The sequence below is a fragment of the Parambassis ranga genome, chromosome 12 (assembly GCF_900634625.1).
Source record: "Parambassis ranga chromosome 12, fParRan2.1, whole genome shotgun sequence".
NCBI lineage: Eukaryota > Metazoa > Chordata > Actinopteri > Ambassidae > Parambassis > Parambassis ranga.
Genome location: NC_041032.1, coordinates 16,466,561 through 16,492,906, shown reverse-complemented (window position 1 = coordinate 16,492,906; position 26,346 = coordinate 16,466,561). Strand labels below are relative to the sequence as shown.

The window sequence follows — 26,346 nt, the reverse complement described above, 5'->3', positions numbered from 1 at the left end:
AGGAACCGTCCTCAGAAGTGTGTGTGTGTGTGTGTGTGTGTGTGTGTGTGTCAATGATGTGATTATTGTTGGTTCTGCTGCAGTGAACCATCATCTGCACTGTTAGACTGACACCTGCTGGGGACCAGTCAGACTGCAGCACTGTGGACACAGCAGAGACTGAAGACGGAGACAGACGGAGAGACTGAAGACGGAGACAGACGGAGAGACTGAAGACAGAGAGACAGACGGAGAGACTGAAGACGGAGACAGACTGAAGACGGAGACAGACGGAGAGACTGAAGACAGAGAGACAGACAGAGAGACTGAAGACGGAGACAGACGGAGAGACTGAAGACGGAGACAGACTGAAGACGGAGACAGACGGAGAGACTGAAGACAGAGAGACAGACGGAGAGACTGAAGACAGAGAGACAGACGGAGAGACTGAAGACAGAGACAGACTGAAGACAGAGAGACAGACGGAGAGACTAAAGATGGAGACAGACTGAAGACAGGCAGACAGAGAGACAGACGGAGAGACTGAAGACAGAGACAGATGGAGAGACTGAAGACGGAGACAGACGGAGAGACTGAAGACAGGCAGACAGGTCGGTGAGCTTCTCTTCTTCAAGGTCTCAATCGTTTAATGTTTTGTCATATTTTTGTGTATTGTTGTTGTTGTTGTTTACCTTCCCCTTCAGTCTGTGTGTCAACACTCAGCTGATGAATCAAGCAGCAGACGTCCGAGCAGCAGCCATTAACTTATTTATTATAGTGAATTTACCAAAAGTAAGAGCAAACACTGGAGTAAACAGTTTGTACAGTTTAGTCTGTTCCTACGTCTGTCGTCATGGTGTTCTGGTTCCACTCAACAGAAGCCCACGACGTTTAAAAACACCCAGAAGCAGAGGACGTGGACGCTCCGTAAGGCGGCGGACAGCTGTGGACGTCCTCACTGCCAGAGAGGAGGGCGTTACAAAGAGGACAGAAACAGACGGCGTCTCCGCCACATGCAGCCGAGCAGAGGCGCCGCCAGGTGGGGGCTGCTTTAATATCATCATGTTTTAATGTGTAAATCTGCTGCACACCAGAACCAGGGGGAGGACACAGACCTAAAGGCTCCTCCTCCTGTGTTGATCCCATCAGCTGAGACAACAGACACAGCAGGGGTTCGTGTACAGATGTACGGAGCCCCATCAGTGCCACCGTTACTAAAAAGAACGTTTTGCTTTAACCACGACAGAATTCCAGCTTTTGGAATGTTTTCCTAAACGTTCAAACAGATTTCCTCCATTTTACATCATGTTGGATCATTTTGCCTCCGTGTTGGTTCTCCTCTAAATTCTGATCTCAGAAGGAATTTGTCCAAAATTCTCAGATATTTTGCCCTAAATGTCGTCAGTGTGAGTTTAATGCACCTGCTCAGAGGCGCCTCGCTGTAATAAGGACAGAGAAGGTGATAAGAGGCGACTTTACTTCAGTCATCTGGATGATAAATTAACCGCATGGACAAGCTGTGCAGTTCAGATATATAACATACAGTGGAGCACTAACAGGGCTGCAGACCTCTGCGTCCGAGCTAATGGCAGAAAAAAGGCCCACGAAACAGACTTCAAATAAAACGTCTTCGGTCTGGAATGGAAATTTCAACAGTAGCAAACAAAAAAAAACATTCAGGTTTTTTTGACATTTCATGATATTCTACACCTGACAGGGCGCCGACACAGAGCGGAGCCAATCAAAGGCCACCGGGCGACCACCGCCCTCTGACACACCCTGACGGCCCTCTGTGAGTGTGTGTGTGTGTCTGTGTGTGCGTGTGAGAGTGTGTGTGTCTGTGTGTGCGTGTGAGAGTGTGTGTGTGTCTGTGTGTGGAGGAAGCTGTCACGACAGCGGAACAACAGGAAAAAGGGGCGGGGCTAATGAGGAGGTAAATATGGACCCAGCACACCTGGATGCTGGTGTTTCTGTGGGGGAGGGGGGGCAGGAGGCCCACAGAGGTGTAGAAGCGGCTGATGGAGGAGGGACCCCAGGGGTCTCCAGCAGTATGACGAGGGGGCGGGGCATTGTAGGGCAGTTCTGAGGGGGGAGGGGGGCGCCGGCCTAGAAGGTCTTCCTGTGGATGGCACGTGCTCTGTCTTCTTCATATTCCCGCTTCGACACCCACATCTTCTTAAAGGTGTCCAACGATGCTAAGATGGAGCCGCTGTCAGGGGGAGTCACATGATCAGTCAGCTGTGTGAGGCCGCCACAGTCATGGCTACAAGCAGGAGCCTCCACAGACCATCATCATCAATCAGTGAAACTTACCCGATCCATGTGGAGTAGAGCCTCTCCTGAGGAGCAGAGATCTGGACAGAGACACAAACAGCCGTTAGGACCTGGAGCCTGTTTCTAAACATGAAGGGAACCTGGCGTCACTGCACCCACCTTGATCTTCACGTCTTTGGGTGCAAGCTTCTTTACTTCAGTTAGTAGTCTCTCCCCAAAGCCTGCGAGGAAACACACAGGGTCAGAGAGTGTGTGTGTGTGTGTGTCTGTGTGTGTTCCACAGGTTGTGTCGGAGCACCGACCTTTGATCAGCGTGGAGCCTCCACACAGGACGATGGTGGAGAACAGCGTGCGCCGCAGGTCCATGTCGGACTTCTGGATGGCGTAGGCGAGCACCTCGTGGATCCCCGAGCTTTCGTCTCCGATCAGGTCGGGTCTGAAGAGCAGCTCTGGAGCGCGGAACCTGGCCGGGCCGATCTGTGGACAGAGGTCAGATTTCAGGGTGTGTTGTCGGAGGAAGCGTGCCCCCCCCCGCCTCGGCGTTTGGACTCACGTTTAAAGTGCTCCCGTCTGGCAGGACGTACTGAGCCTTCTCCGTCTCTAAGGTCTCGTCTTTTTGAGGGTTCAGAGAAAGATAGCAGGCTCTCTGCAACGAAGGAAACATCATCACATGATCTGAGTTTACAACACCGTGTGCGGTACGATCACTTCCCGCCCGCCGCCTCACCTCTTTGATGGTGCGGACGACCTCGAACTCGGCGGATGTGTTGAAGTTGTATCCCTCCTTGCGCAGCAGCAGGCGGAGGTACCGCGACACGTCTCTTCCTGCGATATCCACGCGCATGATGGAGTGCGGGATGGCGAAGCCCTCGTAGATGGGCACGACGTGGGTTACGCCATCGCCTGAATCCAGCACGACCCCAGTGGTGCGGCCCGTGGCGTACCTGTAGGAAACAGACGGCGTCAGAGCCTGTCGCAGCGGTCAGCAGGGCTCGGTGTGATAAAGGTCAGGCTGCAGCCGTGACGGGAAGCTAAAGGTCAGAACCCGTGTTCAATGTCTGACACATGCAGCAGCTACAGCCAGGCCGGCTGATGAGTTCAGACAACATGGAGCAGGCGACGCTGCCCTCTACAGGCTGCAGGAGGACCAGGTTTTTCAACAACAACACAAACACATCTCACTGTTCACTCAGCAGAATGTGACCAAAGGCAACGACACTGCTTCTGCTGTCAAACCACAAACAGGCGTCGACCTTCCTGCTTCTCATGAAGCTGCTGAACAGTAAACAGAGAGAGGAAGAGGAGAGGAAGAGGAGAGGAAGAGGAGAGGAAGAGGAGAGGAAGAGGAGAGGAAGAGGAGAGGAAGAGGAGAGCGCTCTTACAAACTGAGCACAGCCTGCATGGAGATGAAGAGAGCAGGGACGTTGAAGGTCTCAAAGAACACCTCCGCTGCCTTCTCCCGGTTCTTGCTGGGGTTGAGCGGCGCCTCCGTCAGCAGCACAGGATGCTGGGAAAAAACAAAGTGTGTTACGTAGATAAGATAAGATAAAACTTTATTAATCCCGAAGGAAATTCTTGTGCCAGAGGTATCAAGTTGCATTACATGAAGTTAAGTACAGAGTATCAGAGTATAAGTGTCACTATAATCCAAAAATAAGAGTACAGTACGCAGTATGAGCACAATATATGATACATGGATACAATATGGAGATGTAAGGTGCTAAGTGAGCATAAATATAGACAAGTGGGGGAATGACAGTGATGCCTGACATGATTATCTAGCGCTTCTCCCTACAGAAAGGGGAGGAGTTTGATGTTTCAACATCAACATCTGTGCTCCCGGAGAGCGGCTCACCTCCTCGGAGAACGTCTGCAGCTGCTCCTTGGAGTACACATACTGCCAGATCCGCTCCATGTCGTTCCAGTCGTTCACTATGCCGTGCTCCATTGGGTACCGCACCGACAGCAGGCCGCGGTGCTCCTGCAGGACACACCATCATCACATCGTCATCCTCATGCTACATGAAACTGATGCTTTAACAAGAAGCTTGTCAGCACAGATCTCTATCTACAAGAAGCTGAACCTCACATTGTCGGGAAGAATGAGTCAGTTCCTGGATCGGTAATTCAGATGCAGAAAAACATCTGTAACCATGGTAACCATATGCAAAGATGGCAACTGCTGAGTGTGTGTGTGTGTGTGTGTGGGGTACCTCTGCTTTGGGTCCGATGAAGAGGTCTCCCTCCAGGGCTCCTGCCATCACGCGCACATGCTTGGGACGCCCCACACTGCACACAAACACAAAACACAATTCATCACAAAATGAGCCAACTCTTTTTTAACTGTATAAAATGTCCTTTGGGTGCTGAGGAACACTTACTAGTTGGGGAAGCAGTATTTGGGGATCTGGTCACCAGCAAAACCAGCCTTAATGACCCCTGAACCCTGCAGGGAGGAGGGAGATGATATTTAAGCTCAACATCACAGGGTTGTAGGGCTGCAGAACTTTAATCTGAGAACGACGGAGGTCATGAGACACAGCCTGAGGCCAGCCGCGGTCACACAGTCTGCGAGCAGACACGCTGCGTTCTACAGCGCTTCTGTTTCAACTGAGACTTTGTGCTAACAGTCACGACTGGTACAGCTGATGGTGCTGTATCAAAGTATGCATTATGTAGAGCCATTCTGTGTTATTTTAACTTTGACAAGACTCCTACAGGATTTCTGATTCCACATCAGTGTGAGAGCCCAGGAAGATTCTACATACAACACACCCAGATCTGAAAATCCCCCCATCAAGGCCGCTCCATCCTGAAATCCTGAATAACATCAGCCACATGCCAAAACCTGTTTACAGCAGACACATGCAGCCTCCTGAATCTGGACTGTTTTGGGAGTTATTTGAGGAACTAGGTGTCTCAAGTGGTTCCTGTTTTCTGGGAGAACTTCCTGCAGTGGAATCCCATCAGGTTCTGTGACGTCCACTCAGAGTTCCAGCTGTGGAAGGTGTGTGTCCTAATATGCTGCCTCACAGCTGGGACTTCTGCACACGGTGGCCTAATATTAATATTTACATGTCTGTTACTACAGATCGTTGTTATTATTGATCAGGGTAGCAGTGTGTTTTCCTCTGTGTAGCTGAAAAGATATCAAAGAAAAACAAATGCAGGAACCCTGTCTTAAATGAAAACACATTAGTATTCTATTGATCACTAATCAATCAGCTATTGCTGTTGATAACACCAGTGTAAATAGTTTGTAATAATGAAGCTGAGATCCCTGTAAGCTGCTAATCAACAGGATCCAACCGTACTGACCGAGCAGCTGAGATCCAGGTCAGGATGGGTCCACCTTCGCTGCTGGGAGCTCAGATATGCTAGCTACTCTGAACCCTGGTTATAAACACAGCCCCGCGGACAGCTGACGTTTAGAATCCGGTGCTGAAGCTTAGCTAGCCGGTTGTTGATGTGCGCTAGCTGCAGCTTTTTAGCTAGCGCTTGCATTGAGCTGCAGGAATCAAACGATGCTAACAGCATTCTGAGGGGGACACCGTGGAGTTACTGACGGTACCTGCTGCACGTTCAATGCGGATAAAAAAGCTCCACGCGGACCGTGTTGGCTGTAACACAATGGTTAAGTAAGCTAGCAGCTAGCCGACGGCGGCCTCGGTTTGGGTGTGGATGAATGACATCATCATACTTACATTATCGATCACCACCGGCTGGTTAGCTAAAATGTCATAGGACTCCATGACAGCCTGTGTGCTTGTGAGATGTTTCTGTTAATCCGCGGGTGTCTTGCGCTCCGTGTAGTGTTTTAATCATGAAAAGATAACGCCCTGTCACTCCGCTCTCCGCCGTGTCGACGCCGCCGCTCCTCTGTGCTCCTCGGCCCGCCTCCCCACCGCGACAACCACACAACGGCGGCGTCCGTTTGACTGACAGCGAGAGACAGCCAATCGCGTTAAAGACTTGTTTGATTGACAGGAAATATGACTAATCACAGTGCTTAAACGCCGTGGCCACGCTGTCAGCGAGCAGCTTTGATTAGACCTGTTCAAACCACAGCAGCAGGACAATAATAACGGCACAGCTTGTTTTTACGGGCAGAAATATACAATAAAAGGCAAAAAACCTCTTACTACTAATAATTAGAGAAAATACCATAGCAACAATAGTCAGATGATTTTCTCACAACGTATGTAAGATTGTTATGAGCCAATAATAAGCTTAGTTTCAGCGGTACTGTTATTAATAACGTATTTTTTAACTTACCACACGCTACACTACTGAATACTGCAGCAGGTATGCAGAGAATATATTAATATTAACCAAACAAGTGTTAAACATTTTAAAAGGTGTATTGATTATTTAATAAAGCTTAAAGTAAAAAAGTATTATACTAAAATGTTACGAATTTATTTATAAAGAGTAAACATGCTGGATAGGTAGATAAAAATCGAATTCTCTCATTTACACACACACCGTGAACGCAACACATTCCGTCACAGCTGCCGACCAATCAGCTTCAAGTAAACGAGGGTCGTCTTCCGGTTCAGATTTAGCTGAAGCGAATGAACAACATATTGCTCATAAAGTCGGTCTGTGAAACTAAAAGCGTTTTATTTTCCAGGTAGGTGATGACTTTACATGTCACACGGCTTGTTGTAAACTGACATCCTGTGAAGGCAGCCATGTTGTCACTCTGGTGTAGTTACTAGCACATTGTAGCCGGGGAGCTAACGTCACGGTAGCTATTTCTTCTGAAGTAAATGAACAACATTTAATTAAACACGGGTTTAAACACTGGGAGTAGCTCTGAGTGTGTCCTCTGAATCCTCACAGGCTTTTATAGCTGTCAGCGTGACAAACAGCAAACATTTTCTGTAGTTACAGCTGTTTTAGAATCAAAACAGACATGGCGGCGGCGAAAGTTGAGTTCTAACTTGAGACAGATGTTTTTGAAACGAAGTTGGTGGGACCGCGTTTGTTTTTAAATCCAGGTGGTTAGAGAAGACTCTAAATGTTTAGTAAATATTAGTGTGCAAGTCCAGACAGCTGGTTGTGAGTTGCAAATGCCGACTGTATGCTAACTGCTAAGCTACGTGTCATTAGCTGTAAAGTTTGAGGACAGAGGAGGTGACATCAGTCTGAAGTGAGTTTTGCTCCTGACAGAAATCAAGTTAAAGTTCAGAGCCGTCGAGGTGATGTTTTCTTTCTTTACTTTCGCTTCCTGTTTGTGACCAGGTTCAGTTTCACTGTGGGTGGGAGACAGACTGCAGCTGTGTTCAGGGGCAGCCAGTACATTTACTGAGGGACAGGTTCCTCTCTGTGTACCGTGTGTCACCAGATGAAGTCAAACAGTTCATCACTCCGTCCGGTTTAGCCCAAACTAACTGAACTCCTCATGCTCCTGTAGGTCCCTCCTGGAGACTGATGGGTTCAACGCCTTGGAGATCAGCGCCTGTTCAGTAGCATCATGGCGGAGGAGCAGCCTGAGAAGTACGACCTCATCTACTCAGTGTTTCTGTTTTTAATGCTTTTTGAGACATGTTTACTTCACTGTTGACATGAGGTCCTGACGGTGTTACTGTGTGTGTGTGTTCTGTCCAGACACTGCTGGGTGTGTTTTGCCACTGAGCGGGACGACCGCAGCGCAGAGTGGGTGAGCCCCTGCAGGTGTAAAGGCTGCACTAAATGGATCCACCAGTCGTGTCTGCAGCGCTGGCTGGATGAGAAGCAGAAAGGAAACAGCGGCGGCGCGGTCAGCTGTCCGCAGTGTGGTACCGAATACCACATCACCTTTCCCAAGATGGGTGAGTGAACGCACCACGGCAGGTCAGTAGGCACAGATCCACCATCATCAGGCTGATCCTGGTCTGTTCTGCTTCAGGCCCGTTGGTGTACTTCCTGCAGCAGGTGGACAGAATGCTGTCTCGGGCCAGCCCGTTCGCTGCTGTAGGTGTGGTGGTTGGGACGGTTTATTGGTCAGCTGTCACGTACGGAGCTGTGACGGTGATGCAGGTCTGCTGAGCTCCCACTGCACAAACCGGACCAGAGACGTGACGGTGTGTAATGACTTCTAATATATCCTGGTGCAGGTGGTTGGACATAAGAAGGGTCTGTACGTGATGGAGCGAGCTGACCCGCTCTTCCTGCTCATGGGTCTGCCCACCATCCCTGTGGTGCTGGTCCTGGGAAAGATGATCCGCTGGGAAGATTACATAATCAGACTGTGGCAGAGGTACTCCTACAAACGCAAGCTGCCGCCAGGTAAACACACACACACACACACACTTCACGTGTTCTAAATCCATTTACTGTGATAAGTTCTGTGTCTCTTCAGGTACGAGCCAGTACCTGCCTCGGGTTCCTGTGGACGGGCTGAGCTCTGGAGACCCCCCCTCAGTGTCCAGGCGGCTGTGTGGAGCTCTGATCTTCCCATCTATTGCTAGTGTGGTGGGACGGCTACTGTTCAGACGTGTGTCCTCTAACCTGCAGCGCACCATACTGGTGAATATGACGTTCTGAAGGGCTGTGCTGAGCCTGTCGATCAACTTTAACCAAAGCATTTCTTCACATGCGGCCTTCTGTCCTCACAGGGCGGCATTGCATTCGTGGTCATAAAGGGAATGCTGAAGGTGTACTTCAAACAGCAGCAGTACATCCGGCAAGCCAACAGACTCATCCTCAACTACCCAGACAGAACCAGGGCCGGACAGACGGACGGCGGGGAGGACGACACAGAGGACAGTGGGAATGAATGACTTGAAAACACGTTTTACCTAAAACACGGTGAGAACAGATGAGGAGGTGAAACCTGGAGATGCTGCTGTAGTGTAAACACTGGTCGTCCCTCTCAGCCTTAAATTCTCTCTCTGATTCGTTGCCTTATATTTTTAGTTCACAACCCAGAAAAACTCAAACTCCATTATACCTGAAATTAATGATTTTTAGTAAGTTTTAAAAGCACAAACGCCAAAATCTTCTCTGTCGCAGTACTTGGAGCTGAACATTTGCCGTTTCTCAGGTTTTTTTTTTGTTGTTTTTTTTACAGTAACCTGAATATTTTTTAATCTTTATGGCTGGTGGTCAGTGAGGAGAAGCTTCCTGTGCTGGAAAAATACAACTGAGGTGAAAATGTAACGTCTTTATGGCAGATTTGGACTTTGATGTTCACAGGTGTCCCTTTAATGTGCCTTATTTGAAGCACTTTAGGACGGCCATGTTTCCAGCTGTCAGGTAAAGAAACATGAAGAAGGAGAAGTTGAAGGTAACTGAAGAGGTGTCATAGGTTCAAACATAAAGACGGTCGGTGTGTCTGCAGAGCTGGAGCTGGAAGGAGATCACAGCGTTTCATCCTGTTGTTGCACTGCTTGTGTTTTTGTTGTGTGTTGTTTTGCACTCGTTCTTATGGCACTGCTGTTTGAGATGCAAAACACTGAAAAGAGTTGGTGTCAGACGGGTTGGTTGTGTTCACCAAAAAACACTTTAACTAATAATGTTGTTTAAATTGAGCTCAGACGTGTGTTTAATAAAGATCTTTGAAGAGAGGTCTTTTCTCTGTTCCTGATTTGAGCTCCTCTGTTTTTATTTCCATGTGCATGTGTTGGGACAATCACTAATAATATAAACAGATCATCTTTATCATTTATATGTTTCCTGGTAGAGGAAACTGCAAATCTAGGACTTTTGTTTATTATTGTTTATACTTTTTTTTATTTTATTTTCATCTGCAAATAAAATAAACTAGATGAATAATTTAAACAAAAAAATGAATTTTTGTTCTTTCCAGTGTTTGTTAGATATTTATTTACACACAAACATTTAAAATTATATCATGTTTGTGTCGTCCCGCCCATTGTATTCACTGATTGGCTGTTGCGGCGCGGGCTAAGCCGCTGATTGGCTGCGCAGTCCAGGCGAGAAGCCGGAAACAGATTTGCCGCAGCCGAGAAATAAGGCGTTTTGATGGGTGAGAGTCGGAGCTGGCGCCGCTCCGGTTGATCCGACTGTTACCATGAGAAGAGTCACGCTGTTCGTTAACGGAACGTCCACTAACGGGAAGGTAACGAGGCATAGATAGAAGATCGAAACCGGAAATAGGCGTGCGGGTTAACATCCACACATCCGTGCTAAACAAAATGGCTAATTTCCTTTACGGTAGCTAACGCTAGGAGCTAATGTTGTAAACTGACGTTGACGTGTTTGTTTGTTGTTGTTGTTTGTGTGTCTGTGTGTGTGTGTCGCACAGGTGGTGGCGGTGTACGGCTCTCTGGAGGATTTACTGAGTGTGGCCAGTTCCAAACTGGGAATCAGAGCCTCTAGTGTTCATAACGGGAACGGCGGCCTCATAGACGACATGGCGCTGATCAGGTGAGACGAACCGGGTCAGAACCGGATGATAAAGAAATACATAATATAATGATTATTAATAATAATATAAAATAACTGATATGATAAATGTAGAAAAAAGCTTTTAAACGGAGCCTCCTGTGTTGTGTGTGTCTGTGTGTGTGTGTGTTCACAGAGATGATGACGTGCTGTATGTGTCTGATGGAGACTCGTCTGAAGGTAAAGACTTGTCAGTCTAACCTTCTGTTGTTGGTGAGCTGCAGTAACTTTGTGTGTCTTTGTGTGTGTGTTCAGACCCTCAGGACGGCCTGGGAGGTCCTGATGAGAGGGGTCAGACTCACACTGATTGGCTGACGCTCAATGTCGGCGGGCGCTGCTTCACCACCACGAGGTTAAATATGATGAAGAGGAGTTTGAGAGTTTGGAGCAGACTCTCTTGAAGCAAAGACAGAGTGTGTAACGCTGAGTGTGTTTGTGTGTTTGCTCAGGAGCACGCTGGTCAGCAAGGAGCCAGAGAGCATGCTGGCCCACATGTTCAGAGAGAAAGGTGGGACACGCTGTCGGGTGTTGGTGGTGCTGTCAGCTGATGGGGGTGTTGGTGGTGCTGTCAGCTGATGGGGGTGTGTCACCTTCTTCCAGATGTTTGGGGGAACAAGCGAGATGCTCAGGGCGCATACCTGATCGATCGCAGCCCAGACTACTTTGAACCCATCCTGAACTACCTGAGACATGGACAGCTCATCATCAATGAAGGCATCAACCCTCTGGGTACAACACACAGACACACACAGACACACACACAGACACACACACACACACACTGAATGAGGAGCTGTGTAATCTGAGGACTTCCTCTGCAGGCGTGCTGGAGGAAGCTCGCTTCTTTGGGATCGAACGGCTCGCTGAGCAGTTGGAGACTCTCATAAAGGTGTGTGAGTGTACACAACATGAGGTGTGTGTTCAGAGATTTGAGTTTGATCACTGTGCTCATGTCGGTGTGTGTGTGTGTGTGTCTGCTGTTCAGTCCTCCCAGCCTCCTGAGGATCACTCCCCTCTGACACGCAAGGAGTTCATTAGATTCCTGTTGGCCACAACCACAAAGGCAGAGCTGCGCTGTCAGGTAATCACACAGACACACACACACACACAGACAGACACACACATACAGACACACACACACACAGACACATAGACACACACACACACAGACAGACACACACATACAGACAGACAAGACACACACACAGACACATAGACACACACACACACACACACACACACATACACACAGACACACAGACAGACACATACACACACACAGACAGACACACACACACACACACAGAGACACACACACAGACAGACACACACACACATACACACAGACAGACACACACATACATACACACAGACAGACACACACACACACACATACACACACACAGACACATACACACACAGACAGACACACACAGACACACACACATACACACACACACACACACACACACACAGACAGACACACGCGCTGATGTTGTGGCTTCAGAGTTCTTCAGAGTTCTTCGGTTGTTGTCTCAGGGTCTGAACTTCACTGGAGCCGACCTGTCTCGTCTGGATTTGCGCTACATCAACTTCAAGATGGCGAACCTGAGAGGAACCAACCTGGCCCACGCCAACCTGAGCGGGGCCAACCTGGAGAGAGCCGACCTGTCCATGGCGTGTCTCGACGTGAGTCCTGGACTCTTTATCTCTTCTACTCTCACACATATAATGATTCCCACGGGTTGCTAAGCAACAGGAGCATCCAATAGTGATGAACGGGAAGTCTTAATTCAATTGGACCGTCTCCTTAACAACTGCTCGTGTGAGGACACGCCTCTGAGGCTAATCATGCTAGCACTAAGTGACAGCAGGTGTCTAACAGGAAGTGACTGGACCCAAGGACGTACAGACGAATGAACACACGTATTCTACAGCCTTTAATGTGGCTCTCGTCCTGTGTGTGTCTGTGTGTGTGTGTGTGTGTGCTGCAGGCTGCTAACCTGCAGGGAGTGAAGATGCTGTGCACCAATGCAGAGGGAGCATCGCTGAGAGGATGCAACTTTGAGGATCCTGCAGGAATCAAAGCCAACCTGGAAGGTGAGTCCAGTTCACATGATAAAGCACACGACTCTGTCCTGAACTAATGTGTGTGTGTCTGTCTGTGTGTGCGTCATCAGGAGCAAACCTGAAGGGCGTGGACATGGAGGGAAGCCAGATGACCGGCATCAACCTGAGAGTTGCCACGCTTAAAAACGCCAAACTGAAGAACTGCAACCTGAGGGGAGCAACCCTGGCCGGGACTGACCTGGAGGTGAGGACACACACACAGACACACACAGACACTCACAGACACTCACACACACACTCACACACACACAGACACACACAGACACTCACAGACACTCACACACACACACAGACACACACAGACACACTCACACACTCACACACACACACACTCTCACACACACTCTCACACACACTCTCACACACAGACACACACAGACACTCACACACACACACACACTCTCACACACACACCGGCTCCCTTCAGGTTCCTTTGTTTTCCCTCCAGAACTGTGACCTGTCAGGATGTGACCTTCAGGAAGCGAACCTGAGAGGCTCCAATGTGAAGGGAGCCATCTTTGAGGAGATGCTGACTCCGCTGCACATGTCTCAGAGTGTGCGTTGAAACTGCATCGTGCTTTATCACACACACACACACACACACACACACTGATCAATGAATGCCAAACTCTTTTTTGTATTGTTCAGATGTTGCCATGTTTTAACTCTCTGAACCCCAAACACTTCCTCCTTCTTGTCACATGATCAGCCAGCGTCTTCTCATTGGTCACTGATCTCATTTTACAGGATCTTGTTGGTGTGGACTCTTTTATTTCTGGAGGGTTTTTAACAGATGAGACGTTTTATTACATTTTTTAAAGAAAGCCTTTCAAACCTGCCGGCAGGTTTTGGGGTTCGGAGGGTTAAACTGTTGTTTTTTCGTATTATTTTCTTCATCTGAGATAAAAACCTGCTTTATAACAGCCTGGCAGGACACTGTGCTCACACACAGGTGCAGCACAACTCCCCTGAGCTGGTGAATGTAGTTTTCATCCTCAGAAGTGATTTTAAATGTTGTCAGAAAGATTTTGAGACGTCAAATGTTAAAATAATCTACTGAGCCGTCTGTAACACTGAGTGGAAACACTGTAAGCAGTCTGACGGGGTTTGTTGGGACTGAATGAACATTTCAAGGCAATAAAATATTAATTTATTTCAATGTAATTGTGAGACTTTACAGCATCATTAGAGGCACCAGTGGACCCGGCCCGGCTCAGGACCTCCTCCTGCTCAGACAGAACAGGTTTCACATGAATATGAAATGAAACGTCTGCGGCAGCTTGAACATTTCTTTGTAACGCGTGTTTTATTTTTCTCAGAGAACAGTCAGAATCAGTTTTACCTCCAGTCCGCTTCGTCTCAGCTGCTGTGCTTTTTGATAAAATATGACTTATCTTACAGAGTCCATGTAACTAAAGTAGATTCAGACTCAGATGTGTTGAACTGAGGAGTCACTTCCTGCTGCTGTCATGATGTGTCGTCTGTCACTGCTTGGTCAGAGTCTTTATTTTATTAAACGTCCTGCTGTGTCACGTCCAAACGTCTGCGCTGCGTCTCATATGTTTTGTAACTCTTCTTCTTCGTCGTGTTGTTCTGCACGCTGTGATGCAGTCATGGCTCTACAGCTGTTAACAGTGAGGACACACACACAACCACAGCACGATGCACTGACTGAAAACAGGCTGCAGAGGTCTGAAGAGAGCGACACTCCAAGCTGTGCGAGGAAAAAAGAGAAATCCCAAAAAATGTCAAATTATGGAGGAAAAATCTGACTAGAGTGTAAAATGTTTTAAAAACCATCATTTGTTTTTACATGTGGTCTTAATACCTGCAGTATAAAATCAAAACAGTCTTCTGTCCTTTTCCTCATTGCTCCACCAGAGGGCGACGCCTCACTTTCTCCATTGTGTTCTTTGGGGCCTGTAGGTTTTCTTACATTACAGGGTTATAGCTCAGATTGTAAATATTAAATAAAACCTTCTAATGTGAAACTGTTGAAACACGTTTGTGTTTTAAAAAAAGAATTCTGAAATCATTTCCATTGATTAATCCATTCATCATTAAGGTTGTCATTAAAGGTCGAGTAGCAGATTTCATCCTGATGCACTTTTTGTTAAATCAGTGTAACTTCTCTTTACAATCCGATAGCAACCGATTAGTTCGGCAGTTTCTCTTTAAAACGAAGAATATGAATCATCTGAAGCTATAAAACATAAAAACATCATCAGTCCTCCGGGTGGACCCTGTAGGAGTATTGGCTGGTTGTCACTCTCTTCCTGCTCTGTGCACCAGAGAGGTACGTGCATGATGGCCGAAGTCACAGACCTCGTCTTCAGGTGATGAGCGTCCATGTGATTGGAGGCGTGGCTTCAGGGTGAGCTCAGAGAGAAAGGGGCGTGTGTTTACTTTGGAAATCTGACTCTCAGTGAGGTTTCAAAACCTCCTACCCTACCTTTAAGGAGTAAAGAGATGCTTCAGGTGATGCCGTCACTTCCTCCATCTTTATATCTCCTACCGTTCCTCCTCAGGACGTCCTGTGAACCCTCTGACCGGCCCGCTCAGCTCCGACCATCAGCTCCATTCATCTTCTGTCTTGTTTGCTGGAGCTGATCCGGTTTACTTCTGCGGTCTGTTCCTGTTCTCGCTCGGTGTAAACAGAACCAGGAAGTGTGAACAGGAACCTGATGGAGCTGTTGTTTCTGACCCGACCACAGACAGCGGCCCCATGTGGCGCTGTGTTTACACGCAGAAAGGAGGCCGTGGGTGGAGGCGCCTGATTGGTTGGTTTGTGGTTGGGAGACAACAACAGTTTACATCAGTTACACCTCACTTACAAAACAAAAAGTGTATGGGCCACAAGGGGGCAGCACAACAAACACTACAAAGAGCAACGTCTCCCTAGTTACCATGGTGATGAGCAGATTTCCATGCACTTACTCACATGACCACAAGGGGGCGCACAGCTACACTGATGATTCTTAAAGCAAATCATGAGAGTAAAACTGAAAAATTAATATTTTAATCAAAAATACAAACACACACATTCACAGATAAAAAGGAAAAAGACATTTAAAGGTTAAATCAAACTAACATGAACATATTCGAGTGTTAAAAAGAGATGGTCCATGCAGCAGAGCGGAGCACTGGGTGTGTTATCACAACAAAACGCACGTCTGTGGGCTGAAGTGTCCGTGAGGAGCCCGAGGGTCGCACAAAGCCACAAAGTACACAACGCAGGTCAGAGACGTCAACAGAGGGGGCGCCGTTCAGTTCAACAACACCAGCAGCAGCAGCAGCAGCATCCTGAGGTCAACGGGGCCACCTCCACCTCCTGCCTCCACCTCCTGCCTCCACCTGTGGATGCATCATGCATCACAAACCCTCCTCCGCCACATATGAGCAGCAGTCACATGACCGACATCTGGCTGTGGGGGCGTGGCTTTGTGTCTGCATAGAAATAATTCAAACTTATTAATAATCAGTGTGTGCTGACAGCAGCCCACTCAGCTGTGAGTCACATGTGTTCCGTGACTTCAGTGGAACATGTGTCGTCGATGCTGAGTGTTATTCCTCTGAGTGACCTGATTGGTCGGTTCCATCAAAAGTCTGAGAGAAACTTTATCATCAAATGTTAATAACAGATGGAGCTATGCTGCCTGTGTGTGTGTGTCTGTGTGTGTGTGTGTGGGATGTGGCTTCGTGAGCTGGATGAGGGAACATTTTCTTCAGGCCAAATAAAGCTGCCCATGTAAACTCCACATTCCTGACTTTGTGGTGTGTCTGTCTCTCTCTTTTATGAAGGGAGGAGGCTGTGTGTGTGTGTCTGTGTGTATATGTGTATATATGTGTGTGTATATGTGTGTGTGTCTGTGTGTGTATATGTGTGTGTATATGTGTGTGTGTCTGTGTGTGTATATGTGTGTGTGTGTCTGTGTGTGTGTCTGTGTGTGTATATGTGTGTCTGTGTGTGTGTCTGTGTGTGTGTGTCTGTGTGTGTGTCTGTGTGTGTATATGTGTGTGTCTGTGTGTGTATATGTGTGTCTGTGTGTGTGTCTGTGTGTGTATATGTGTGTGTCTGTGTGTGTATATGTGTGTCTGTATATGTGTCTGTGTGTGTGTATGTGTGTGTGTGTATATGTGTGTGTATGTGTGTGTGTGTATATGTGTGTGTATGTGTGTTTTCCTGTCAAACACTCCTTTGAAGACCTGGCCTGGCACTTTCTGCTTACTGCAGCAGAATGGTCACTGAAGGCCTCGTCGTCCACATCAAACCACAACGAACCTCAACGCTCATTTTCAGTCTCACAGCTGAACACATAAAATTTAAATATCACGTCTCAGATTCACATCTTTACTTTATAACATCACTTAATGCAGACTGAAGGTGCTGCTGTTTGAATTAGAAGAAAAAAGGGGTTAAAGACCACAAACATTCACAGAAAGTCTGAGGTGACTGGATTAGAATTTGGTGGTCAGAGGTCAAAGGTCACTGTCACCTCACAGCTCTGAGCACGGCTTTTCACCTGGCCTGCTGGCTGGGCAGGAATGTGCTGTTTTTTTTCTGGCCCGGCTCTGTCCAGGCCTGGCTCTGTCCAGTGTCTGGGGTTTGGCTCGGGCTCCGGGTCTGGGTGGGTCCAGCCTGGTCGGACTGTGCGGTCGAGCAGGGTCAGTAGTTATAGCGCTGGGCTGGGGCCGGGGCTGCTGTGGCTTTGGCTCAGAGTCCCTGCAGAGCAGCTCGGTGATGTTATCCACCGATCTGCCCACAACAGGAAAACAGCTGGTGTCAGAGAAACCAAAACAGAACTTATTTTAATTCTCTTCCTGAGAGTCTGAGCAACCAAAACAACCCTGAACGCAGCTCCTCTGTAAAGCTTTGATAAACTCATCATCGGTGGGGGACCGTCTTGTTGCAGAGGACGAGCCCCAAAACACCAGAGGCACCACGGAGGATCCCTGCAGCCCTGTTACAGTCTGAGGGACGCACGTCTCCAAACAAACCTTCAAAAATTCAAATGTGTACATTTAGAAGAAAAAATCAACCACAAGATGTTCATGGAGGTTCTAAATGTCATGTTATTTTTTACAGTGTCCAGTCTAACCTCCAGAGATCAGAATGCTTCATGAGGAGGAGGATGCTGTGATTTATGAGCAGTCTGTGCAGCATTCATCAGTCTGCAGCCTCTGGCCTGCAGAGAGTGCTGCTCTGTGGGGCAGGACGGGCGGACAGAGCCCCTCTGTGCTCTGCCGCCGCTCACAAACACCCAGAGACACACACTCAGAGGCTTTGTTCAGCCGGACACTCTCAAACACACATTATTCCAATGAATTCACAATGGAATCCATCTGTGGGCCGGGTGTGTGTGTGAGGATGGAAATCTGTCAACTCACTGACCAAGATAAAAAGCAGCTCGATCAGAATCACAACATTTCTGGGTGTTACGATTACAGTGTGTGTGTGTGTGTGTGTGTGTTTGGTGGTGATGTAACTGTGGCCAGTCTAAACAGCTGATTATCATCACAGTGAATGTAAAGGAGAGGAAGTCCTTTCCCTTCCTGCTGCACACACACACAGTTTCCTTTAACCATCTACATCATCGTATTAATCTGTATATTCTGTGATGCTCTGGCCGTGGTGGACTCTAAAATATCTGCTGTGTCCATATTTTCTGAATTACACATCACTGTAATTCCAACAATTAATTAATTAGGAATTTAGATATTTATTATATATTCAATTTCATCTTTGATTTTTATTCTTGTCTGTAAGAAAAAAAATCCCCTTGGGGATAAATAAAGGAATTCTGGTTCTGATTCTGACACACTACTGTTCCAGAGTCTGGGGTCACCAGGCCCGTTCTACAGCTTCTCTGCTCAGCTGTGCTAACATCATTTCACAGGAGTTTTCTAATCATCAATGAGCCTTTTTAACACGATTAGCTAACACAATGTAGCATCAGAACACAGGAGTGATGGCTGCTGGGAAAGGGCCTCTGTGTACCTTTGTATATGTTTCATTAAAAATCAGCCTTTTCTCACTAGAACAGTCATTTAGCACATTAAGAATGTCTAGACTGTAGTCTGATTACTTTAATGTTAACTTCACTTTTTTCTCCTGTCTGAAGGACCAAAAACAGTGCAGCAGGGGGGCAACACGGTGTCTGTGCCCGGGCCCCTCAGGATGTAAACACGGCCCTGTCCCTGACTTTAAATCAAACCTCAGCTCATCAGGGACACATGGGGGGGGGGGGGGGGGGGGGGGGTCCGCAGTGACTGCATGGAGGTGATGGAGAGGGGGTGAGGGGGGTGAGGGTGGAGGAAACTCCCACCGGAGGCGTTCCTCCCGGGTGGGTGTACCGACACGGCGCCGTCAATGAACGGAGACTTCCCACGTTTCTCTCCGGGGGCGGACTACGACGACGGCTCGTCTGGAGGTTACTCCGCCTGGATCCTAACGATAGCTAGACCCGCTCGCACCGACACACACACACACACCGAGCGATGTGGAGGTTTTTTCCTGGTTAGTGAGGTTTATTCCAGCCCGGAAAAGTTGTCCGTTGGTGGTTTTAAAAGTCCCGGAGAAGCGCCGCAGTACCGCCGGGACTAACCTTTGACTCCTCCGCTGGTCAGCAGCTAGCTAACAGCGGATCACACAGGTAGGCTAATTTTACTCCACAAACACACACTTTTACTCCACAAACACACACTTTTACTCCATGAATACACAGTTTCCTACAGCAACAGCTGGGATTCTACTTCACTGTGTGTGTCTGTGCACTGTTTAAACTGTTTTATCTGTTTTCACTGTATTTAAATCCCAGAAAACTGTAAAATACTCTTTAGAACAGAAGCAGTGCTGCAGTGAAGACGCGCGGACAGTTACAGTTAGAGTATTAGAGGAGTTAGAGTATTTTAGAGAAACTCATCAAAGCTTCCATCACATAAACTGTCCCCAAAGTACTACACTGTAAACATAGAAAGAGTTAAGGACCAGTCCTGCACTGGAAATGTGTGAATTGTACAAATTAATTCATTTAAAATGAACTAACGGCCACAACAGTAAAGATAATCAGTGCAGATCAGCCCGTGTTTACCAGATGTATTCTGTCCTACAGATACTACACTGTACAAAATACTGCATGTTAACTCTTTATGTCCCACAGGTCAGCACAGAAAGCACCTTTAGAGTAACAGCTGGGGTTAAGACGTGCTGTTGTGATGCATATAAAACAACATGTGATGCATTTAATGATTAGAAAATAGTCTGAACTTTCAAGAACTGGCCTGATCATTGCTGTGGTTCCTTCAGTGAAGGAGCTGGGAGCAGGTCAGGATGGATATTTTGGGTTAAAGAAGGCGTTTTAGTTTAATGGAGTGGTCTGAGAGTTCCTCGGGGTGAGGTGGATGTGACGGATCTGCTGTTGTTAGAGCCCGACGTGGTCGTCTCCCAGCAGCAGAGGTGTTACACAGACTCTGTCACTCTGAAATATGTCGAGTGTTCATGAGGAGTCCGACTCATTTTTCCACGCAGCCGCCAGCTTCTCTGACAGACCTGGTGGACTCTGGGAGCGGCGTGCAGGCTGCAGCTCGGCGGCTGGCTGCTGTGTGTTGTTTTTCCAGCCGATGGACGTGTGCCATCGGGAGTTGGTGTGTTAGTATGACAGCTATTCAGAGCTGCCAGCCGGCTGCAGAATCTGCTGTGTAGGTGAAGGTTTCAGCCCAGTGTGAGGCAGGCTGATGGCAAGACACACAGACAGGCCTGAAGGAGGGCAGAGGACGTCACTCTGCTGCTGGTCTCTGCGCCGTCTGAGGCAGGGACACAAGGCTTTTACCAAGTAATGAAGGATGAAGAACCCTGCACTGCATCAGACCACCGACAGCCAGCAGCTGAGAGGAGCTGACCCTCCATCACAGGAGCAGGTTCAGCATCTTAGGAGGTTTTATGAACCTCCTGTCCCATAGAGGGCGCTCTGCAGACCTTCTAGAATAAACAATGTTTAGTGGAGCCAAAACTGTAAAGTTCATGATTATTATTAACTAATAAATAAGCAGATTTGATCAGTAATAAAGTGCAGCAGGTGATTTGTTTCTCCAGATGACATCAGATCAGAGTCGGACCACTGTGGGCTCTGAGTCTGTATTAAAGGACAGAGAGTGACTCTCATCTTCATCTGAAACCTCACAAACATGACAGGCAGCGGCTGGCCGTCGTCTCATTACAGAGCGCGTCCTTCAGCTGCACACCACGGCGTGTGCATGTGGTCGCCGGCGTACCAGCAGAGCCGCCGCAGGCCCGAAGACATAATTAATATGTTGTGAAGATGTGGCCGGACGCCAGCGGGCTCTTTAATTAACCTGATGTGAGCGCGTGGCAGCTGTTGATGCTGTGTCCCTCTCACATCTGTCAGGAGGACGGTTTTAGAGTCAGACCGTGGATCGGATCATCATGTGTTGTTTACAGGTGTAAGGAGCAGCTCTGTGGATCTGGTGGCTCTGCTGCGTCTGCTCACAGCGTGTGGCGGCAGTCTTTCTTATTTTTTGGGTGGATAAGGTCCAGAGAGGTTTCTCCTCAGACAGGAGCTCAAAGCAGATCCTATAAAACCGGTTTACTGTGAGAACGCAGCCTAACGGCTTTCTCACCTCAGCTCCCATGCTAAGCTAATGTATTTAGCACCTCGATGGAGACAAATGGTGGAGGTGTTTGTTTTAGTGATTTACTGCCACAGTGTTGTGTTTGACACTTGACAGGTGAGGGGAGGGTGGGTGAGGGTGGGGGAGGGGGGCCCTCAGAGAGGAACAGCTGCCGGAGTGTGACGGGGGAGAGACGGACCCGCTGCAGCCTCTGCGTGCACCTAAACCCCTCAGTTCTCTGTTCAGCCCCTGAGTGGAAACATTCTGGTCTTCTCTGCAGCTCGTTGGCCGCCTGGACTGGAAGTGGCAGGTTGATGTATGAGGACGCCATGCCTTCCCCCCGCTGCTTCCTGCTGCTGCTGCTGCTGGTTCTGCTGGTTCAGTTCCCTCAGGCTGAGTCCAGGCCGGCCACAGAGGACACAGACACAGGTAAGAGACTTCACAGATGTGGGTCCTCCTCAGGAGGACGTGCTGGGCCGGACGTTCTGACAGATATCAGGGCAGAGAAAGAGTTTCTGCTTTATAAAAAGTGCCTCTTATGTATTTAACCCTCTACACACATGCTAACGGCTACATGCTAGCTGTCAGAGAGCCTCAGAGGCTTGTTGTTGTTGTTTCCTCATGTTGTTCTGATTGGTTAAAGCTAATTAGTGGCAGAATATGATCCACAGCTAGCAGGTTAGCATGCTAACATCAGTAGATTTCTATAATAACACGCCGGTTTCGTCTAAGCTGGGACTGAATTTGTTGATTATGAAGGTGCATGTTAGTGTTAAATCCTGATGATTGACGGGTCAGTGCAGTGAGCTGTTGTGTCAGAGCAGACAGTGAGTGCCTGTGATGTGTTTCATGTTTTAGATGGTGATGCAGTGGTCTGGGTTGTTCTGGTGTCCCGGCTCCTCTGTGTAACGTGGCGTTGTGTTGCCGCCGTCCCTCCTCTCTGTTGTCTGATGGCTCTTTCATGTCTGTGGTCTCACTGTTATATAAAAGCTTATAAAACTTTCCAATGAGCCAATTTCTTTAATAGGAAAGTGACTTTGGCTGTTTGTGGCTCTGACACTGGTGAGCGGGACTCTTCATGGTGCAGCCGAGGCTTTGGCTCCCAGGCTGCTGGTTGTGGTCGGTGTATCCTGTCCAGACACACACAGAGCCCTCTCTCAGGCAGCGTCGGACTGTTTGTTTGTCTGCATGTATGTACCGATACCTTCTTCTTCCCACCATCTGGGCTCCAGCTGAGCTCGGCCTGTGTGATTCTGCTGCCTGTAAATTCTTGTTTTGCTCTCGGTGGAGGGCTCATCACAGTTTGCCTGCCTTCGTAAAACAAGCCTGCTTTCAATTTCCCCCTCTGTTTTAGAAGTCAGACCACGTCCCTCCTTCGCTCTCTCAAACAGGACTCGTCCCCGGAGCCCAGCCCGTGTGTGACCGCTCCTTTTAGAAGCTGTTTGATGTGTTTAACAGTAGCTGCACATTAACCAGAGCCTGAGCTGCTCTGAGACGTCTGCTTGATTTGATCACACATTCTTTGTGTGTTTCAGGATCATTTTCCATCACAAGCTGAATGTTTGTCTGTGATTTGAGTAAACAGGCAGAGCTGAAGGGAGCCTGATCCGACTGCTGAAAAGTTTTAACATGGAGGTCTATGAGGGTTGACTCATGTTTAAAGCCAGCCTCTAGTGGACACTGGAGGAACTGCAGATTGTTGTGTATTGATGCATAAATAATAAGTGGTGAATGCAGTTTGGTCTCAACTGGTCCATTATTCAGTCAATCAGTTCAATCTTTAACAAGCACTCAGCTGGGGGGTGGTGCTGCTCTCTAGTCACCCCTGGACTGTGTGTGTGTGTGTGTGTGTGTTAATGGTGCGAGGCGGATGGGGGGAGGAGGTCTCTGAAAGTGTTCGGAAGTGGTTTTGCTGTGGCAACAGCTCCTGTCGAGCTGGAACACTTACAGAGGTCAGAGGTTAATCCCCTGACCCCCCGTCCCTCTGTGCACATTTTAAACATTAACTCTGTTGCAGCGGACACACTGCGGTCCTCTGAAGACGAAGAAGATGATGAGTCATCCTCAGAGGAAAACAAACTGTCCAACGAGCTGTCTACGAGCAAACGAGAAGCTCCAGCGTAAGCTGCCGCACCGCCGCTGCTGTGTTCTTTGTGTTGAGGTGTTGTAACCAGGATTCCTTTACCTCGTGCTGTCTTCCCTCGTCAGCGCTGGGCGCCTATCAGTTGGGTGATGCCGGAGAAGATGGAGAGAGCATCTCCATGTGGTTCCTGCCAGCAAGACGTGTGAAGTTTCGGTGGCCAAGCGAGCGGGAACCCGGTTCCCCATCCTGCGCTGGTACAAGAACGGCAAAGAGTTCAGGAAGGACCAGAGAATCGGAGGGTTCAAGGTGAAGCAGGGAGCACCAGGCGGCACGCGGGGAGTTTGTAACGAGCGTCACGTCATCTTCTGTTTGTCTTTCAGATCAGGACCACATGTGGACTCTGATCAGGAGTCCGGGTGGTTCCATCCGATAAAGGGAACTACACCTGCGTGGTGGAGAACGAATACGGCAAGCCTGAGCACACCTACCTGCTGGATGTATGGGGTAAGAGTGATGAGAGCTTTAAACCCTTCCTCCTCCAGCCGTCCATGACGTCATCCCTGCACCTCTTGGAACTGCACATCACTTCCTGCGTTTCTTCCCACCATCTGCTGCAGAGCGCTCTCCTCACAGGCCCATCCTGCAGGCGGTCTGCCGGCCAACCATACCGCCGTGGTCGGCAAGCAACGTGGAATTCGGTGTGTCGAGTCTTCAGCGACCCGCAGCCTCACATCCAGTGGCTCAAACACATCACTGTGAACGGCACAGGGAGGGACCGGACGGGCACCCCTACGTCCTGGTTTCTGAAGGTAAAACCCGATCAGTGCTGCTGTGATTTAGCGTGACCGCTTTGTGTCCTGGAGGGGTTTTTACACACACCTGGTCTGTCACTGGTCAGACTGCAGTCTGGAACTCGACGGACAGTAGAGATGGAGGTTCTGACTCTGAGGAATGTGAGCCTGGACGACTCTGGAGAGTACACCTGCCTGGCGGGGAACTCCATCGGCGTCTCGCATCACTCTGCGTGGCTCACCGTGGTCGACGGTATGTTCAGCTGCGCAGAACGGAAATCTGAACCCTCGGCCTCTCTGCTCATGTGTCTCTCTCTCTCTCTCAGAGCTGCCTCCCTCCCCCCTGCCCTCTCAGACTTACCTGGAGATCTTCATCTACTGCCTGGGCTTTTTCATCATCGTCATCCTCACCGCCACCGCCGTCGTCTGCCGGCTCTGCTGCGCCCCGAAGAAGAGCGACTTCAGCAGCCAGCTAGCCGTGCAGAAGCTAGCAAAGAGCATCCCTCTGCGGAGACAGGTGAGGCGGGCGGTCTCTGCTGGTGTCCTCGCTTTGTCCTTCCCCCCAGAGACGCTCATGTCTTCTCCCTCTGCAGGTGTCGGTCGAGTCCTCGTCCTCTCTTCAGTCAGGGATGTGTCTGATGCGTCACTCGCGTCTCTCCAGCGCAGCCACCACCATCCTGGCAGGAGTGTCGGAGTACGAGCTTCCCTACGATCCCGTGTGGGAGCTGCCGCGTGACCGGTACGCCGTGTCCCCCATGTCCTCCATGACGTGTTGTTTTTTTATCTTTATGATTTAATCTAAATGTTCCTGTTGTCAGGCTGACGCTGGGGAAGCCTCTGGGAGAGGGCTGCTTCGGTCAGGTGGTGCTGGCCGAGGCGGTCGGGGTCGACAAAAACAAACCAACACGCCTCACGAAAGTCGCAGTGAAGATGCTGAAAGGTGAGAAGAAGGCTCGCTGCCCCTCCGTCCTGAGGCCCATGTACTCATTACATCATCTAGCTAACGAATGATTAGCTAACAGCATGGAGAAACACCACAGGCATGCTGTGTGGCTCAGTTACAGCTCGCTGACTCGCCTGTCGCTCCCCCTCCATTCCTTCCTCACCTCCTGGTGCAGTTCTCTCCTCTTCACTCTCCCTCACAAAGCCCTCCATAAGCATCATAGATCCATAAAAACATGATGAAGAAACATGTGTCTGTATATTGCAGTGAACAGCCAGGCTAGCATTAGACTAATCCTTCCTAATTTATCAATAATTGATGATGAGCCTGTTTCTGTGTGGTTTGAACTCGACATACATTTCTTGATGACAGCGGACGCCACAGAGAAGGACCTGTCTGACCTCATCTCTGAGATGGAGATGATGAAGATGATCGGCAAACACAAGAACATCATCAACCTGCTGGGCGCCTGCACTCAGGACGGTGAGCGTGTGTGTGTGAGTGTGTGTGAGCATGTGTGAGTGTGTGTGAGCGTGTGTGAGTATGAGTGTGTGTGGGCGTGTGTGTGTAAGTGTGTGTGAGCATGTCCAGCTGTGCAGCGTGTGTTTGTCGTTAACCCTCGCTGTGTCCGCTCTCAGGCCCTCTGTACGTGGTGGTGGAGTACGCTGCGCAGGGGAACCTCAGGGAGTATCTCCGCACGCGCCGCCCTGTCGGGTTGGAGTACTGGAGCGGCTCACGGCAGGCGTCGCTGGGCAGCGTGGAGGTCAGAGAGCTGGTGTCTGCAGCGTATCAGGTGGCCAGAGGGATGGCGTACCTCGCCTCGAGGAAGGTCAGCAGCTGAGCTTCATCCTCTGTGTCTGGTAAAATAAGAAACGTTTGTTTAACCCTCCTCCTCCTCCTCGTCTTCCTCCTCCTTTTAGTGCATTCACAGAGACCTGGCAGCCCGGAACGTTCTGGTCACAGAGGATAACGTGATGAAGATCGCAGACTTTGGTCTGGCCCGAGACATCCACCACATCGACTACTACAAGAAGACCACAAACGTAAGGCGGCTGCATTTTTAACAGTTGAACCCTGGTGAGTCTGACGCTGACGCTTCGCTGTTCTGCGGGTCGTTTACCGGT

General features: G+C 49.0%; 4 protein-coding genes across 7 annotated transcripts; 3 read left to right on the top strand and 1 right to left on the bottom strand.

The window, feature by feature from the left end:
* Positions 1 to 1,438: 1,438 nt before the first annotated feature.
* Positions 1,439 to 6,160, bottom strand: actr1b (actin related protein 1B). Its single transcript, XM_028418515.1, has 11 exons — positions 5,958 to 6,160; positions 4,635 to 4,699; positions 4,467 to 4,542; positions 4,109 to 4,234; positions 3,636 to 3,760; positions 2,981 to 3,197; positions 2,807 to 2,899; positions 2,556 to 2,730; positions 2,413 to 2,474; positions 2,293 to 2,333; positions 1,439 to 2,188 (listed from the first exon to the last, which is right to left on the bottom strand). The coding sequence occupies exons 1-11, from the start codon at positions 6,003 to 6,005 to the stop codon at positions 2,086 to 2,088; spliced, it is 1,131 nt and encodes a 376-aa protein (XP_028274316.1). The 5' UTR covers positions 6,006 to 6,160; the 3' UTR covers positions 1,439 to 2,085.
* Positions 6,161 to 6,758: 598 nt separating this feature from the next.
* Positions 6,759 to 9,826, top strand: marchf5l (membrane-associated ring finger (C3HC4) 5, like). Of its 4 annotated transcripts, none has more exons than XM_028417853.1 (8): positions 6,759 to 6,886; positions 7,673 to 7,755; positions 7,867 to 8,069; positions 8,147 to 8,277; positions 8,355 to 8,526; positions 8,600 to 8,766; positions 8,856 to 9,048; positions 9,464 to 9,826. In XM_028417853.1, the coding sequence occupies exons 2-7, from the start codon at positions 7,733 to 7,735 to the stop codon at positions 9,018 to 9,020; spliced, it is 861 nt and encodes a 286-aa protein (XP_028273654.1). In that variant the 5' UTR covers positions 6,759 to 6,886; positions 7,673 to 7,732; the 3' UTR covers positions 9,021 to 9,048; positions 9,464 to 9,826. The 4 variants fall into 4 exon arrangements, with proteins under 4 accessions (XP_028273654.1, XP_028273653.1, XP_028273655.1 ...); XM_028417852.1 differs by having other exon boundaries at positions 9,311 to 9,826; XM_028417854.1 differs by lacking the exons at positions 6,759 to 6,886; positions 9,464 to 9,826 and adding an exon at positions 6,976 to 7,003 and having other exon boundaries at positions 8,856 to 9,293.
* Positions 9,827 to 10,178: 352 nt separating this feature from the next.
* Positions 10,179 to 14,317, top strand: kctd9b (potassium channel tetramerization domain containing 9b). Its single transcript, XM_028417787.1, has 12 exons — positions 10,179 to 10,321; positions 10,508 to 10,629; positions 10,784 to 10,827; positions 10,903 to 10,999; positions 11,097 to 11,155; positions 11,248 to 11,376; positions 11,469 to 11,536; positions 11,633 to 11,728; positions 12,187 to 12,336; positions 12,642 to 12,747; positions 12,828 to 12,961; positions 13,226 to 14,317. Exons 1-12 carry the CDS (start codon positions 10,274 to 10,276, stop codon positions 13,340 to 13,342), a joined length of 1,170 nt encoding a protein of 389 aa, XP_028273588.1. The 5' UTR covers positions 10,179 to 10,273; the 3' UTR covers positions 13,343 to 14,317.
* A 7,402-nt stretch (positions 14,318 to 21,719) lies between these two features.
* On the top strand, positions 21,720 to 26,286 carry LOC114444128 (fibroblast growth factor receptor 1-A). Its single transcript, XM_075353423.1, is given in 16 exon segments — positions 21,720 to 21,834; positions 23,423 to 23,525; positions 23,631 to 23,658; positions 23,660 to 23,794; positions 23,869 to 23,992; positions 24,106 to 24,132; positions 24,135 to 24,169; positions 24,172 to 24,250; positions 24,253 to 24,297; positions 24,413 to 24,532; positions 24,606 to 24,796; positions 24,873 to 25,018; positions 25,098 to 25,219; positions 25,595 to 25,705; positions 25,861 to 26,051; positions 26,143 to 26,286. Coding segments are annotated over 16 exon segments (1,716 nt in total).
* Positions 26,287 to 26,346: the final 60 nt, after the last annotated feature.

Excerpts from the sequence above, each read along its gene's own strand:
- actr1b (XM_028418515.1), bottom strand. The coding sequence starts at position 6,005 with ATGGAGTCCTATGACATTTTAGCTAACCAGCCGGTGGTGATCGATAAT. Across the intron at positions 3,198-3,635 it reads ATGCAGGCTGTGCTCAGTTT|GTACGCCACGGGCCGCACCA; the intron begins GTAAGAGCGCTC and ends TGTTTCCTACAG. Across the intron at positions 2,189-2,292 it reads CTCTACTCCACATGGATCGG|CGGCTCCATCTTAGCATCGT; the intron begins GTAAGTTTCACT and ends TCCCCCTGACAG.
- marchf5l (XM_028417853.1), top strand. The coding sequence starts at position 7,733 with ATGGCGGAGGAGCAGCCTGAGAA. Across the intron at positions 7,756-7,866 it reads GCGGAGGAGCAGCCTGAGAA|ACACTGCTGGGTGTGTTTTG; the intron begins GTACGACCTCAT and ends TGTTCTGTCCAG. Across the intron at positions 8,278-8,354 it reads GAGCTGTGACGGTGATGCAG|GTGGTTGGACATAAGAAGGG; the intron begins GTCTGCTGAGCT and ends ATCCTGGTGCAG.
- kctd9b (XM_028417787.1), top strand. The coding sequence starts at position 10,274 with ATGAGAAGAGTCACGCTGTTCGTTAACGGAACGTCCACTAACGGGAAG. Across the intron at positions 11,377-11,468 it reads TGAAGGCATCAACCCTCTGG|GCGTGCTGGAGGAAGCTCGC; the intron begins GTACAACACACA and ends CTTCCTCTGCAG. Across the intron at positions 12,748-12,827 it reads AATCAAAGCCAACCTGGAAG|GAGCAAACCTGAAGGGCGTG; the intron begins GTGAGTCCAGTT and ends GTGCGTCATCAG.